At 44.8% G+C, this 13812-nt stretch overlaps 1 protein-coding gene across 1 annotated transcript in view; it reads right to left on the reverse strand.

Annotated features, from left to right (window-relative positions):
• LOC123750703 (E3 ubiquitin-protein ligase TRIM22) overlaps window positions 1–13812 on the reverse strand; it is a 169745-nt gene that overhangs the window by 73754 nt on the left and 82179 nt on the right. Inside the window, exon 3 of the mRNA XM_069305223.1 lies at window positions 11119–11796. Coding sequence (XP_069161324.1) covers window positions 11119–11796 — 678 coding nt within the window. The remainder of the gene's footprint in view (window positions 1–11118; window positions 11797–13812) is intronic.

Consider the following 13812-nt stretch of genomic DNA (forward strand, 5'->3'; position numbering starts at 1 on the left):
CTCCTCCTCCTCTTCCCCCCCTCCTCCTCCTCCTCTTCCCCCCTCCTCCTCCTCCTCAGATCCCCCTCCTCCTCCTCCTCCTCTTCCCCCCTCCTCCTCCTCTTCCCCCCCTCCTCCTCTTCCCCCCTCCTCCTCTTCCCCCCCTCCTCCTCCTCTTCTTCCCCTCCCTCCTCCTCCTCTTCTTCTTCCCCCCCCCTCCTCCTCCTCTTCTTCCCCCCCCCCTCCTCCTCCTCCTCTTCCCCCCCTCCTCCTCCTCCTCTTTCCCCCCCCCCCCCTCCTCCTCCTCCTCCTCTTCCCCCCCCCTCCTCCTCCTTCCCCCCCTCCTCCTCCTCCTCTTCCCCCCCTCCTCCTCCTCCTCCTCCTCTTCCCCCCCTCCTCCTCCTCCTCCTCTTCCCCCCCTCCTCCTCCTCCTCCTCTTCCCCCCCTCCTCCTCCTCCTCTCCCCCCCTCCTCCTCCTCCTCTTCCCCCCTCCTCCTCCTCTTCCCCCCCTCCTCCTCCTCTTCCCCCCCCCTCCTCCTCCTCCTCTTTCCCCCCCCCCCTCCTCCTCTTTCCCCCCCTCCTCCTCCTCTCCCCCCCCCCCTCTTCTCTCTCTCTCTCTCTCTCTTTCTCTCTCTCTCTCACACACACACACACCACAACAAGAAGTCGAGACAACAGGCTGCAACAGCCGACCCAAGACGACATAGGGCCGACTAGGCCAAGGAACATACACGAGGGAGTGAGCAGCGAGGACCCAGCACAACCGCCTAAACAACCCTGTGCCCGAATGTCAGCCCAAGACATGCCGCCCAAGACATGCCACCAAAGACAGCAGCAAGCGCAGCAAACCTACGAACGTCAAGAGCACGGGGAGAGACCACAGGCCGGCTAGACAGAAGTACCCAGCGGATGACTGGAGAGACCCAAAGCAGAGAACAGGGAAGGGAAACCGGATCAACCCAAAGTGCAGCCCGGCCACAGAGGCCGTGGTGCGCAAAAAACAGCAGAGAGCCGCAACCAGACACAAGAAGAAGCACCCCAGCCAACCAACCAAGCAACAACAACCCCAGGGACCCCTCCGGAACTGAAGGGGCCACAACAAACCGAAGAATGGCACAGGTGGAGCATGAGCAGGCCGGAGGTGAACAATGCCAGAGACAACCCGTGAACGGTGCAGAAAGAACAATAAAACTGGAGCAATCCGAAGCTGCTCCGCCAGTGCCCCACAAGACAGGGAGACAGTATGCGGCCAGAAGACGGCCCTGTACCACCATGAGAGAAGGACAAGACCACGACAACGAAGAGCGCAGTACACCTACGAAGAGAAAGAAAAAGAACAACCGAGAGAAAACCCCATACCGCCGCCAAGACAAAGCATGCAGGTGGGACACACTCAAAAAGCCACCTGATCACCAAAAAGATGGTGAGAGACCATCTACCAAAAGTACGTGGTGCGCAAAGAACGGCAGAGAGCCGCAACCAGACACAAGAAGAAGCACCCCAGCCAAAATGCCACCCCAGCATGAGAAGTACCAGACTAGAAAACTCGAGAAGAAGACCGAACCAGCCCGGCCACGGATCGGACCGACCATGTAAAAGAGGCGGAGCCATGGGAAAACCCCTGGGTGCGGACACCGAGCAAGCCACGCCGGAACTAAGACCGTCAAGAGAACCAAAAGGAACGACAGCCAGGGAACCAGGAACCCAAACCTGGAAAGAACCAACCCAGCCAAGCAGACACACCCCATCCGGGAGGCACTACCCCTCCCCCCCCCAGGACCCCTTGAAGGAACAATAAGCCTGATAACAGACAAGAAGCCACTGCTTGCAGAAACTGCCAACCTCAAACTCTGCAAACAGCAAGGGCAAAAAGGGCAGCGAAAAACCTAAGAGCCAAGGCCCAGGCAGAGGCCAACAAGGAACCGAGTACCACGAGCCGTAACCTGAGATGCGAAGCGAAAAACAGTGACACCACAACCCACAGGAACAACACCACCAGCCCCAGGAGGGTAGAACGAAGCATGCGTCGCTGAGGGAGGAAGGAGAACTACAAGGAAAACAAAAACGTACTGTCCGGAAAGGAACACAAAGAAAAGCCGGAGCCAGGACCAGAAGCCAAGTGCTTCCTGCCCCAACGAAAAGGAACTGGAGGGGCAGGAGTGGGTGATCGGAAAGCTATATACACCAGCAGACATTGCAACACAGAAGCTGGTAGTGACAGACAAGGAGAAGAGGAAGAACTCAGAGCTATACCGGAATACTGGCCCTGTTCCACAACAGGAAACTGAACAAGAACAGATCCCAACCTAGCACGAGCATGAGAATAGCCAAGATGCACCTACCAAGATACACAACAAGGAGTAGGAGAGGGGTAGGAAGACGTAAAAATGCAACGAAAAGACCTGAAAGACAGTCCAAGCACCGGAAGCCAAGGACAAGAGCAAAAGAAATCGGCAATAGAAGGTACATGAACCATATACAGACGTGTAGCGAGCAAAAACAAGACACTCACCCAAACTCAAGTGCTAAGGAGAAGCAAACCCCACATGAGCACCAAAACCCAGACCCCAAGAACAGGAAACATGGTTTCCAACCCATAGGAGGAAGAGGAGGGGTACAGAAGGCGTATAGACACACCGTACATATATAAAGCATAGGTATGTATATAAGTAATGCATATATGGTCGAACCCCACATCAAAATCCAACCAGAATGTCAACTGGTGCAACTTCTGCAACTCATGCTCCGCACCCCCACAATGATCGCCCAAGGCAAAATCGGGGAACGCCCCAAGAACATTGTGGAAAACGTCTTGATAACCTTTTTGATAACCCATTAAACCAAAAAGCCAAAGTTAGGAATTGTCAGGTTAGATCAGATTAGGCTAGGGCAGTGTCGTACCACTGCGCCATGGGGACATCAATTCAATGAGAAAATGTTGAACGTGAAAATCAGCGCTCGCCGATGTCAACCCGGGCAACCACAGCGGAAACGCAAGACATGGGCCGACCCAACTGCTACGTGGATCAGACATCATCATGGTTCGGAACATATACAAGGGTGCAGCCAGGCACTGAACAACTGGTAATGAAGAAGTGTCTCGTGTCCCGGCTGGCAAAGTCACCAGACCGTATAATCTCACATGCAGAGCAGCAGAGGCACTACCGGGTCACGACACAGCATAGCTGTGTAATAGTCTGGGAGCATTGCTAGTAGAGCATGTCCAGAGATGCTTATGCAGGAGATCAGGTGCAGTAGAGAGATGGAGAGGCAGAGGAGGTGCCACAGCCCCATCCAGAAGCAGAGAAATAACTCCATACACAGTTTCAAGTGTAGATATGACAAGAGCCCAGTAGGCTCAGGAATCTGTACATCAGTTGATTGACACCCCCGTAACCACAACTAGGTGAGCACAACTAAGTGAGTACTGAAAACAATTAACAGCACTAAGAGAAGACTGGAGCTGGAGCCAAACGACTACAGCACAATCCCTCAACTAGGATGAGGATCGTCGGCGCGAGGGTCTGGAGCTCCCCCCCCCCCCGCCAAACACACACCAAAACTACGACGTTGGTACAACGTTCGAACAAGTTTTAACACCTAACCAGTTATAACAACCAATATAGCAAGTTGTAACAACGTTCTAATACGTCATAAATATGTTAAGCCAAGATGTAACAACTTTATTACAAGTTGTAACAAACGGAAAATAGAGAAAGTTTCGGTTTGTTTCCAGGGCCCTTGCCCCTCTTGGGAAGGGGGGAAGCTGCGCAGACATGCGGCGCGGCACATGTGACATCATGCTAGTTTGCTCGTTTTTCTTTTGGGGAGTTCTATCCACTTGTTTGACGATTTTTGTTTTTAACCAGAACAGGGGTTTGTTTTGTGGCGCTTACCTTTTTGGGTGCCTGTTCCGGTCGATGGCAGATATAGAATGCTCCAAATCACATGTGCATTTCTATAGGCCATTGCTCCTCATGCCTCTGAGGGGGCCAGGTTCTAGCTTGTGGTCCCCAGTAGGCCTAGAACTCCACCCACAATGACTGATGCAAAATAGTTAGGGTATCCATATCAGCCATGGAGGGCTCTGGGAAGCTGTAGGGGCTCCCCCCAGAAAAGTATATATGCAATATGTGCCGTGCATGAAGTCTTAGCAAAACCTTATACTATTACTGTATATACAATTATTGCCGCTCATGGATTAAGCTAAATTATATCTTTTACTCTAGTATTTTTATCTTGCCCCATTTAAGTTGGAATAAACAATTTTCAGGAATATGTTCCCTTTCCCTTTGTCCATTACTACACCTTCTTCTAATGTTTTTGTTGCTTTGTTTTTATGTACAATTTCACTGACATTGAAATGATTCAAAGGATTTCGTAATTACCTAAGTGTAATTACCTAAGTGTAGTTACAGGATGAGAGCTACGCTCGTGGTGTCCCGTCTTCCCAGCACTCTTTGTCATATAACGCTTTGAAACTACTGACGGTCTTGGCCTCCACCACCTTCTCCCCTAACTTGTTCCAACCGTCTACCACTCTGTTTGCGAAAGTGAATTTTCTTATATTTCTTCGGCATCTGTGTTTAGCTAGTTTATATCTATGACCTCTTGTTCTTAACGTTCCAGGTCTCAAGAAATCTTCCCTATCGATTTTATCAATTCCTGTTACTATTTTGTATGTAGTGATCATATCATCTCTTTTTCTTCTGTCTTCTAATTTTGGCATATTTAATGCCTCTAACCTCTCCTCGTAGCTCTTGCCCTTCAGTTCTGGGAGCCACTTAGTAGCATGTCTTTGCACCTTTTCCAGTTTGTTGATGTGCTTCTTAAGATATGGGCACCACACAACTGCTGCATATTCTAGCTTTGGCCTAACAAAAGTCGTGAACAATTTCTTTAGTATATCGCCATCCATGTATTTAAAAGCAATTCTGAAGTTAGAAAGCATGGCATAGGCTCCTCGCACAATATTCTTTATGTGGTCCTCAGGTGATAGTTTTCTATCTAGAACCACCCCTAGATCTCTTTCTTTATCAGAATTCTTTAAAGATTTCTCACATAATATATAGGTTGTGTGGGGTCTATGTTCTCCTATTCCACATTCCATAACATGGCATTTATTAACATTAAATTCCATTTGCCAAGTGGCGCTCCATGTACTTATTTTGTCCAGGTCTTCTTGAAGGGCATGACAATCATCTAAGTTTCTTATCCTTCCTATTATCTTAGCATCATCAGCAAACATATTCATATAATTCTGTATACCAACTGGTAGATCATTTATGTAGACAATAAACATCACTGGTGCAAGAACTGAACCCTGTGGTACTCCACTTGACATTTCTCCAGTCCGATACATTGCCTCTGATCACAGCCCTCATTTTTCTATCAGTCAGAAAATTTTTCATCCATGTTAGAAGCGTACCTGTCACTCCTCCAATATTTTCCAGTTTCCAGAACAACCTCTTACGTGGAACTCTGTCGAAAGCCTTTTTTTAGGTCCAGATAGATGCAGTCAACCCAACCATCTCTTTCCTGTAATATCTCTGTTGCTCGATCATAGAAACTGAGTAAATTCGATACACAGGATCTTCCAGATCGAAAACCATACTGTCTGACTGATATTATATCATTTCTCTCCAGGTGTATCGTGGTCTGTGTTTTCTTCCTCATTATACCTTAAGTGCTCTGTCCTCCCTGTAGGAATTTTTTGGGGGAAGCCCCTTGTGGCTCCACCCAAGAAAATCAGCAATTAATATAATGAAATGCCAATTTCTTGGCGAGCCCCAGTGGCTCCCTGACACCCTCCCTCCCAGATAGAGTTGGGGGTGGCTTTTCTCGTCATCAAAGAACTGAGGGTGGAGCAGCCTGCTGACCCAGTCTGCCTCCCTCCTCCCCCAAAACAAGGAGAGGGGGTGGCATAAACAAGTTAGTGTTAGTTCCTTGAAGTTTGTATCATTTGGTTACATTTTGGTGAAGTTCTTTTAGCGATTTTGAGGTCTAAATAGTTTTTATACCCAGCAGTGGTCTGTTTTGTTGCACTGACTGTCGATGTTTTTCCGGTGGTGGCAGACACGATTAAAATTCACTGACAATTTTATCATGGTGCCACTACTCATCATGCCTGTTACGACCCTGGGTTCCTCAGTGGAAACCAGAGGTCAAATTGAGCTCTTAAATAATTTACCTTACATTATTTGGTGCGCTTGTTGATGCGCATTCCTATCTTCCTTGCCAGACGTAAGACAAATCTTGTTTCTCACAGCATTCAGACTCTTGAGCTTGTTTTTATCAACCAATCTAACTAATCGAACTAATTATCAACTATTCTTAGAACTATTAAAGTAACCAGTTTTTACGTCGGTGAAGATTTGTAATGTTTACAAGCAGCACAATCAGCTGTTGTCTCCCTGGCAACAGCTGGAGAGTGCTCAGACTGGAGGTCCTGCGTTCTGCTCTGAACTGCTGTGGTTAAGTCAACACCTCTCCTGTGTTGCTCTGTATCCCTCTCCTCTTCCCTTACCTTATCCTGTGTCTAGTTTACCAAGCTAAATACCGTGCTGCATGTTTGTTTTCTGGCATAAGTGTGTAGTAATGTGTATAGGTTACGCTAGTGTTTATATTGCTAAGTTACTCTAAGGGGTCTCAGTGGAACCACGTGTGCTCAAGTGGTACCATTAAGCTACCTAGAGTCCTTGCTAGTGTCCCTTGCCTAGTAGACTTTACCCTAGCTTGTCCTAATTGTAAAACCTTGTATCCTGTCTATGTGGACCAAGGCTTTTTTTATTTTATTTTATTTTATTTTATTTAATTTATATATATACAAGAAGGTACATTGGGTTTGTGAGAATACATTGGATAGTACAGTATTTACATTCTTGTAAAGCCACTAGTATGCGCAGCGTTTCGGGCAGGTCCTTAATCTAGCAGATAATTTTAAGTAGGTAATTTCTATCAGAATTGATAAATGATAAAGATACATTGCAAGAGAAAAATGAGATGAGAGAGCTTAGTAAGTATATTAAAGCACATTCTTATATTAAAGCTCTGATTGATTACATTGACAGCTTGATTAGTAATTTAAACAAGATTAATAATAGACACCATACAGCAGATTGACAGCACATATAAGACAGCAATGATCACAATGGTAAAGATGTTCAGATTGGGTACATAAAGATTGGGAGACTGGGTAGCAATAGATACAGATAAACAAGATTTATAAACACCATACAGCAGATTGGCAGCACATATAAGAAGACAGCAATGATCACAATGGTAAAGATGTTCAAATTGGGAACATAAAGGTTGGGAGATTGGGTAGCAATAGATACAGTGCAATTTTAAGGCAAAAAGTGAAAAACTATGAAGATGAAATTAGGTACTTTTTAGTATTGATTTTGAACATAAGATAGTGTGGTAAAGTAATTATTGTTACTGTTATTTAATGTATATGGGGGGGTTGTTAAGAGGGTTTAATAAATAAGTTAGTTTTTGAGGTGTATCCATTACTCCTGTTGTAGTGGCGTAGTTGATTGTATCCCAGACGTCAGATCTGTTCTAAAACCTTAAAGCATTAACAGGAACCTATGTTCCTTGGAGGCCGGGCCTAATGGTGTCACTACCCGGTGACTAATGGTGTCGCGCAGGACTCGTAATTCTGTGGCGCGGGTTCGATTCCCGCACGAGGCAGAAACACATGGGCAAAGTTTCTTTCACCCTGAATGCCCCTGTTACCTAGCAGTAAATAGGTACTCGGGAGTTAGTCAGCTGTCACGGGCTGCTTCCTGGGGGTGGAGGCCTGGTCGAGGACCGGGCCGCGGAGACACTAAAAAGCCCCGAAATCATCTCAAGATAACCCTGTTACATCTTGATTCTAACTGCTGACCCTTCTCCATAATACTCTAGACCCCCCATAACAGCTCGTAAATTCATAACAATGCCTCATTAGAGGGCACCAGGTTTTGGTTCGTGGTCCCTGGTTAACCTAAAAGAACTCCGCGACTGATAGCACTTAATAGTTTGGCACGGTATCAGCATTGTAGCTTTAGGGAGCCACCATGGCTCACACGGAACTTGGCCTCTCATTACATTCAACACTAGTTTTATACAATGATGGATGACTCAATACTTTAAATGCTTCTATGACATTAACCACCGTGCTGTGCCGAGTTTATTGTGAAATTCCCCCGGTACGCATGAAATAAAGTGTTCCCCAAAAATTCTTTTTTCTTCGTAAAATGATAAATTCCCTTCCCTGAACATGTCTATGTAAAAATAAATACCAAATTCCACTTACTTTGGCTGTGGGGACGCGGACAAGGTGAGCTGTGACATCATCGGGGCCTGGTCGCTCGTGCGTGAATGGCCCAGACACGGTCGCGCAGGCCATTCAAGCACCAAGTGTTCCCACAAATGTATTTTCAATTGTTTGTTTTATGTATTTCCAATGCAGTTTTATTTGTTTTTTTTATCGTATATGATGCATATTTGGGTCCTTTACAATATGTATACAGTAGAACGTTCATAATGTTCCATGGAACTGTGATACATGTGTCAGTAATGTGTCCACAATAAATGTTTATTGTTGTAATATTACCTGTTAAAAAATCACTAAAATTACAATATGTACAGTTTCGCACACTATTTACACAGTAACCAGACTATTACACACTCAGTACTTCGGAAGTGAGTAATAATCAACGAAGTAGCCCAGGGTACACAGCGCGACTTCGTTCTCAGTGCACCAGGTACAGATAAATTTTTGCTTCCTGTTTCTTCATTCTGTGTGCTTGCAAATAACGCACTCACGTACACCCTTGGCTTTAGTACTTGTAGGTTGTATGTAGCGAAGCTTGTAAAGCATAAGGTAGTATTGAAAAGATTATAGGAAAAGATCAATTTGTAAGGTAGTCTTGAAAAGATCGCTTTGTATGGTCCCACACAGGAAGAGATTCAGCTTACCTCAAGAGTGTCCGTCAGTCAGAAAGAGATTCAGCTAGCCTCAAAGAGTGTCTGTCAGTTAGGAAGAGATTCAGGCATTCTTGAAAATGTCTATGGAAAACACCATGGAAGCCGCTAACACTGTTCATCTATGCTACTTGTATCAGATGCATCATCATTGAACACAAAAACCGATTCATCAATGTATCATCTAAATAAATTGGAGATAGCATAGGATTGCAAGGGTGACGCTCAGAGCTACAACTGGATACGCTCACTGTATCGTACTCATAGGTGCTGTATCACTTGCATCCGACCTTTGTGTTAGGTCCTTATTGCGCCTAGCTTCACCAATATTACGTGACCCTTATGTTCTTCAAACAATAAGGTTTGAATTTCACTGATATAGCGTTATCTTTCAACACCGCATCGGACAGGTGTTCGGGAGCCAGAGGCGCGTGCGCCACCCATGGTTGCTCATTCGGTACTAACCTAGCCAGCAGCCCTAGGGCATTCTGGGAATTTTTTCCAAGATGGCTGCCTCTCACTGGAGGTCCTAAGAGTCCATTTCGTACACAACCAACCTCGTACACATTTAGAATTAATACCGAAAAATCAAAAAATGTTTTCTCGGTTGGCACAGTTTCCCATCGACCGAGAATACTCAGTTGACGCAGTTAAGTGGCTAAGCACATTAGCACACATGGTAAAAGGTAATCTACTGAAGCTGCTGGAGCAGAGGAATGTTTAAAGTAAATTTGCAGAAAAGTTGTGGGAAGAAAATTGATCTGAGCAAATTTGTAATGTTGATGAGACAAGTTTGTGCTGACGTATGTAACCCACAGACACCTTGGCTCACAGAGGTGAAGATGATCCTTCTGGTGATTATAAGCATAACATGATTTCTCTGTTGTGCTGTGCTAATGCAGCTGGCAATCACAAATGCTTGTGATTGGAATTAACAAAAACCTCAGGGCTCTAAAACTGACTAGGTGCCTCCCTGTGGTTTACAAGAGTTATTCAAATGCATGGATGTCTTGAGTAATATTTGCTAGAGTGGTTTAATAAGAACTTTGTACCTATGATGAAGGAGCATCTCAATGCACCATCAACAATAATCTTCAAGCTAAGAAGTGAATCAGAACTTCTAATACTGGCAAGTACAAACAAAATATTGTACTTTTTTTGCTCATAGATTTTAAGGATGATAAACCACTAATCCGGACACAAGTTATTCATTGAGTCTCGGTCCCTAATCATCTGGAAAGCATGAGGTCGTCTGTATCTAGTTGTATGACGGACTGACCATTTAGCATTAAAATGACAAAGAATTTTTTATATTAAAAAGGTCAAAGATCTCAAAGATCTGTAAGTACACTTTCAAATGATGCTGACTCAGTTGGCCTGGTAACCCACTACATGACCTCTAGAAGTTCAATTATACATAAAGAACAGAAATTAGTTGTTTCCTTAAAAAAAAGTAGGGCACCATATACCAAACACTAGGAGACCCAGTGAAGAATGTCTTGGGCAGAGCTCTAAAGTTCTCAGAGGGCACACTAAGCAGGCTAGTCCCATGCTACAATTGCTTATCCCATGCAAAGATTTTCTTCTCTAACCACCATCAACCCAGACAGCCAATCATCTAACTCAGGAATGCTTAAATATAATGCATTACCCCCTTCCCCTCCTGGTATGTGATGACAACATCAATGGGAACCTGAGAATTTTTGTTAGACCTTTCACCAGTGGCGAATTTAGCTACACCAGGTGCCTAAAAGCACCTGCCAACAAAGCCTTCAATATCACAGAATGTAAGCAGCTTTACATCCTCCTTCCCTTCCCCCACCACAACTAGCTAGCTACATTGAGCTGAGAAGAAAACCTTTCTGGAAGTTATTCATTAATTTAATGTTAAACTATTCAGAGTAATCCTATCCAAAAAAATTCAGAATTCTATATTTCCCAGTTTCAACAGGTAGACTCTGATGAGAATTTTACTTTTCTTAAACCACAGCTTTGACAATTTACTACATAATTAACAAAGTTCAATTCATAAAGCGTTTGACACTCATTAGTTTCAAAGCATCACACGACAGAGTACTGGGAAGATGGAACATCACAAGGTCTCATCTTGTGACTACACTTACATAATTACTCAAATCATTAAGAATAATTTTTAAGTACCATTACCTTCATAGAAGAACGAATTATGCCAACATTTGGGAAGAGATTCCTGCACTTTTGGACCCAGCTTTCCACCTCAGTATTGCAGAGTTCAGTCTCCTCAAGAGCAATTAAGGCTTCTTGTGCAGTGGTGACAGATGTCACATGCTTCAACATACTCTGCTGCTGCTTCTCCTGTTCCTCACCGTTTTTCTTCAAAGTCTGCACACTACTCAATTCTTTCTGCAATAGCTCTGCAGAGTCATTAAGTACGGTGAGAAGTTGATAATGGTCACTCTGCCATTCCAAGAGCTGGGCCTCGTACACGCCCAACTGGTGAACCATATCCTGGTTAAGAGCACTGAGGTTACTCAAGCTGTTCTGTTGTTCCTGAATCAGTGACTGTAGCTTCTTGCCAATGCCTCCGAGACAGCCTTGATCAGGTTGTGCTGATGTTGGCATTGTAATCTTTATATTCTCAAATGATCCTATAATTTCCTCCATACCATAATTTATTGGGAACTGTGTAGGGATTGTAGCCTTGTGCTTGGTACAGCAGATGGGGCAGGTAAGCTCACCAACATTGATCATGTTTGTTATGCAAGCCGAGCAGAATGGATGCCCACAGGGCAGACTACGTGGCCGTCGATGTTCCAGGTCATAGTGCTCGTGGCACACTTTACACTCAATGGGGTAGCTGGCAGCCTGCAAATAATATACAGTGTAAGCAGCCTTGACCTACTTTTCTCAGCAAGCAGTGTTTGAAGTTTTTATTTTTAATTAATCATGAATTACCCTTAAATCATTAAAAAGTTTCTTCCGGACCTAAAAATATAATGTCAAAATAGCTATTGCAGCATGCCTTGAGAGAAAAAACTAACAATATGACATACAAAGGTTCATGCATAATTTACATCAAGATATAATTCACTATATTATACATATTAATTTATCATCATGTATACATTGAGAAAATCAGTAGATGCCATGATGAAGATTTGAGCCTATGCCCTGGATACTCCCAGGCACACCCACACCACGACATGGTCAAAAGTACTGTAACCTGGGATTCAACTACAATAGATTACAAGCTACAGTGGATGGGGGGCATTATGTGAAACCCTGATTAGGCTTCATTGGAAACTTCAGGAATCCTAGTGGATTCAGTGGAATCTCAGATTGCAATGCTTTTGGCCACGTCATGATGTAGTGGTCTAGAGCGTTTCCTAGGCGTACTCAGCACATAGGTTCGAATCCTCCACATGGTTCCTACTGATTTTCTCATTGATACATCAATGTGATTTCTCTGTGTAATACTGTATAAGCTCGCTTATCCAAATTATAAGGAAAGGACCCCTCCCCCACACCCACTGCCAGATAAGCCCAACATAAGGATAAGCAGCAGTTTACTGGGAAAGTCTAGAAGTGAACATATTCGCATTTTTTTGTACCACTACCAAATTAATTTGAATTTCCACACATACTATAATTAGTGTGTGGTTGACTGGGTGATTAGCTGGTTGGTTAGCTGGCTGGTAGGTGGGTGGGTGGACAGGTGGGCTGGATGAATAGATAAATAACTAACTGGCTTGCTGGTAGGCTGGCAGACAGGCAGACATGTAGGGGGCAGGCAGGCAGGCAGGTGGGAGTGAGCGGTGGGCTAGATGGGTGGCAGGTACATTTTGTACAGCACAGGCTGTACAAAATCTGTGCCATAGACTGCCAGACAAGGCAACACTAGACAGACACATAATCACATGTCTCCTTCCTGTTCAACCCTCCAGCCTCCCCATGCAAGCCCTTCCAAGCTCTTAAACATCATTTTATTTTCTTGTAAATATTTAAATGAATAAATATCCAACCAAATACTGTTCAAATATTATGTTGTTATTTAAAATTCGTAACTAGCCCTCCAAGGCAAAAAGTAAAAAACCAGCGTTGAATGTAATGAAACGCCATTTTCTGGGTGAGACCCGGAGGCTTCCCGGAGCTTACTAGGCTGATATGCTAATGTCAAACTTTGACATCAGTCATGTGTATGGAGTTCTGTGGGCCTACCAGGGACCACGAGCCAGAACCTGGCCCCCTCAGAGAGGCAAGGGGAGCAATGGCCTATAGAAACCCCCGTGTGGTTGTAAGGTATGGGATTGAAAGCCGTACCCTAGAGTATTGCTAACAACACCCGCTCTTACTTTTTTATAAATATTGGGAGTGCCGGTGTCTATATAGCATTAATAAACAGTTCTAACACCATGGGACAAGAAATATACCTTGGGGTACAATTTTACAAGAGTTTTTATTCTATGTCTGCCAGCTACTTGGTTAGGCACCCAGAAAGGTAAGCATCCCAAAACAAACCCCTATTCTGGTGAAATTATTGCTACCACAAGCCAAACAAGTGGATAGAACTCCCCTAAAAGAAACGAGCAAACAAGCATGACGTCACACGTTGCTGCGCCGCTGTCTGCGCAGCTCACCCCTTCCCAGGAGGGGGAGCCCTGGACCCCCCACGCTGGCTATCCACCCTTCAATTCTAAGGCTGTATGTCAAAACACGCGAAAAACAGCCAACCGGAGGGAGGGAGGGATGCCAGGGAACCTCTGGGTCTCACCCAGAAAATGGCGTTTCATTACATTCAACACTGGTTTTCTGGAGGAAGCCCCTTCAGCTCCCCAGAGCTAACTACCCACAGAGGAACAGACTTGTTGCTTGGCAAGGAAG

The sequence above is a fragment of the Procambarus clarkii genome, chromosome 54 (assembly GCF_040958095.1).
Source record: "Procambarus clarkii isolate CNS0578487 chromosome 54, FALCON_Pclarkii_2.0, whole genome shotgun sequence".
Classification (NCBI taxonomy): Eukaryota; Metazoa; Arthropoda; class Malacostraca; order Decapoda; family Cambaridae; genus Procambarus; species Procambarus clarkii.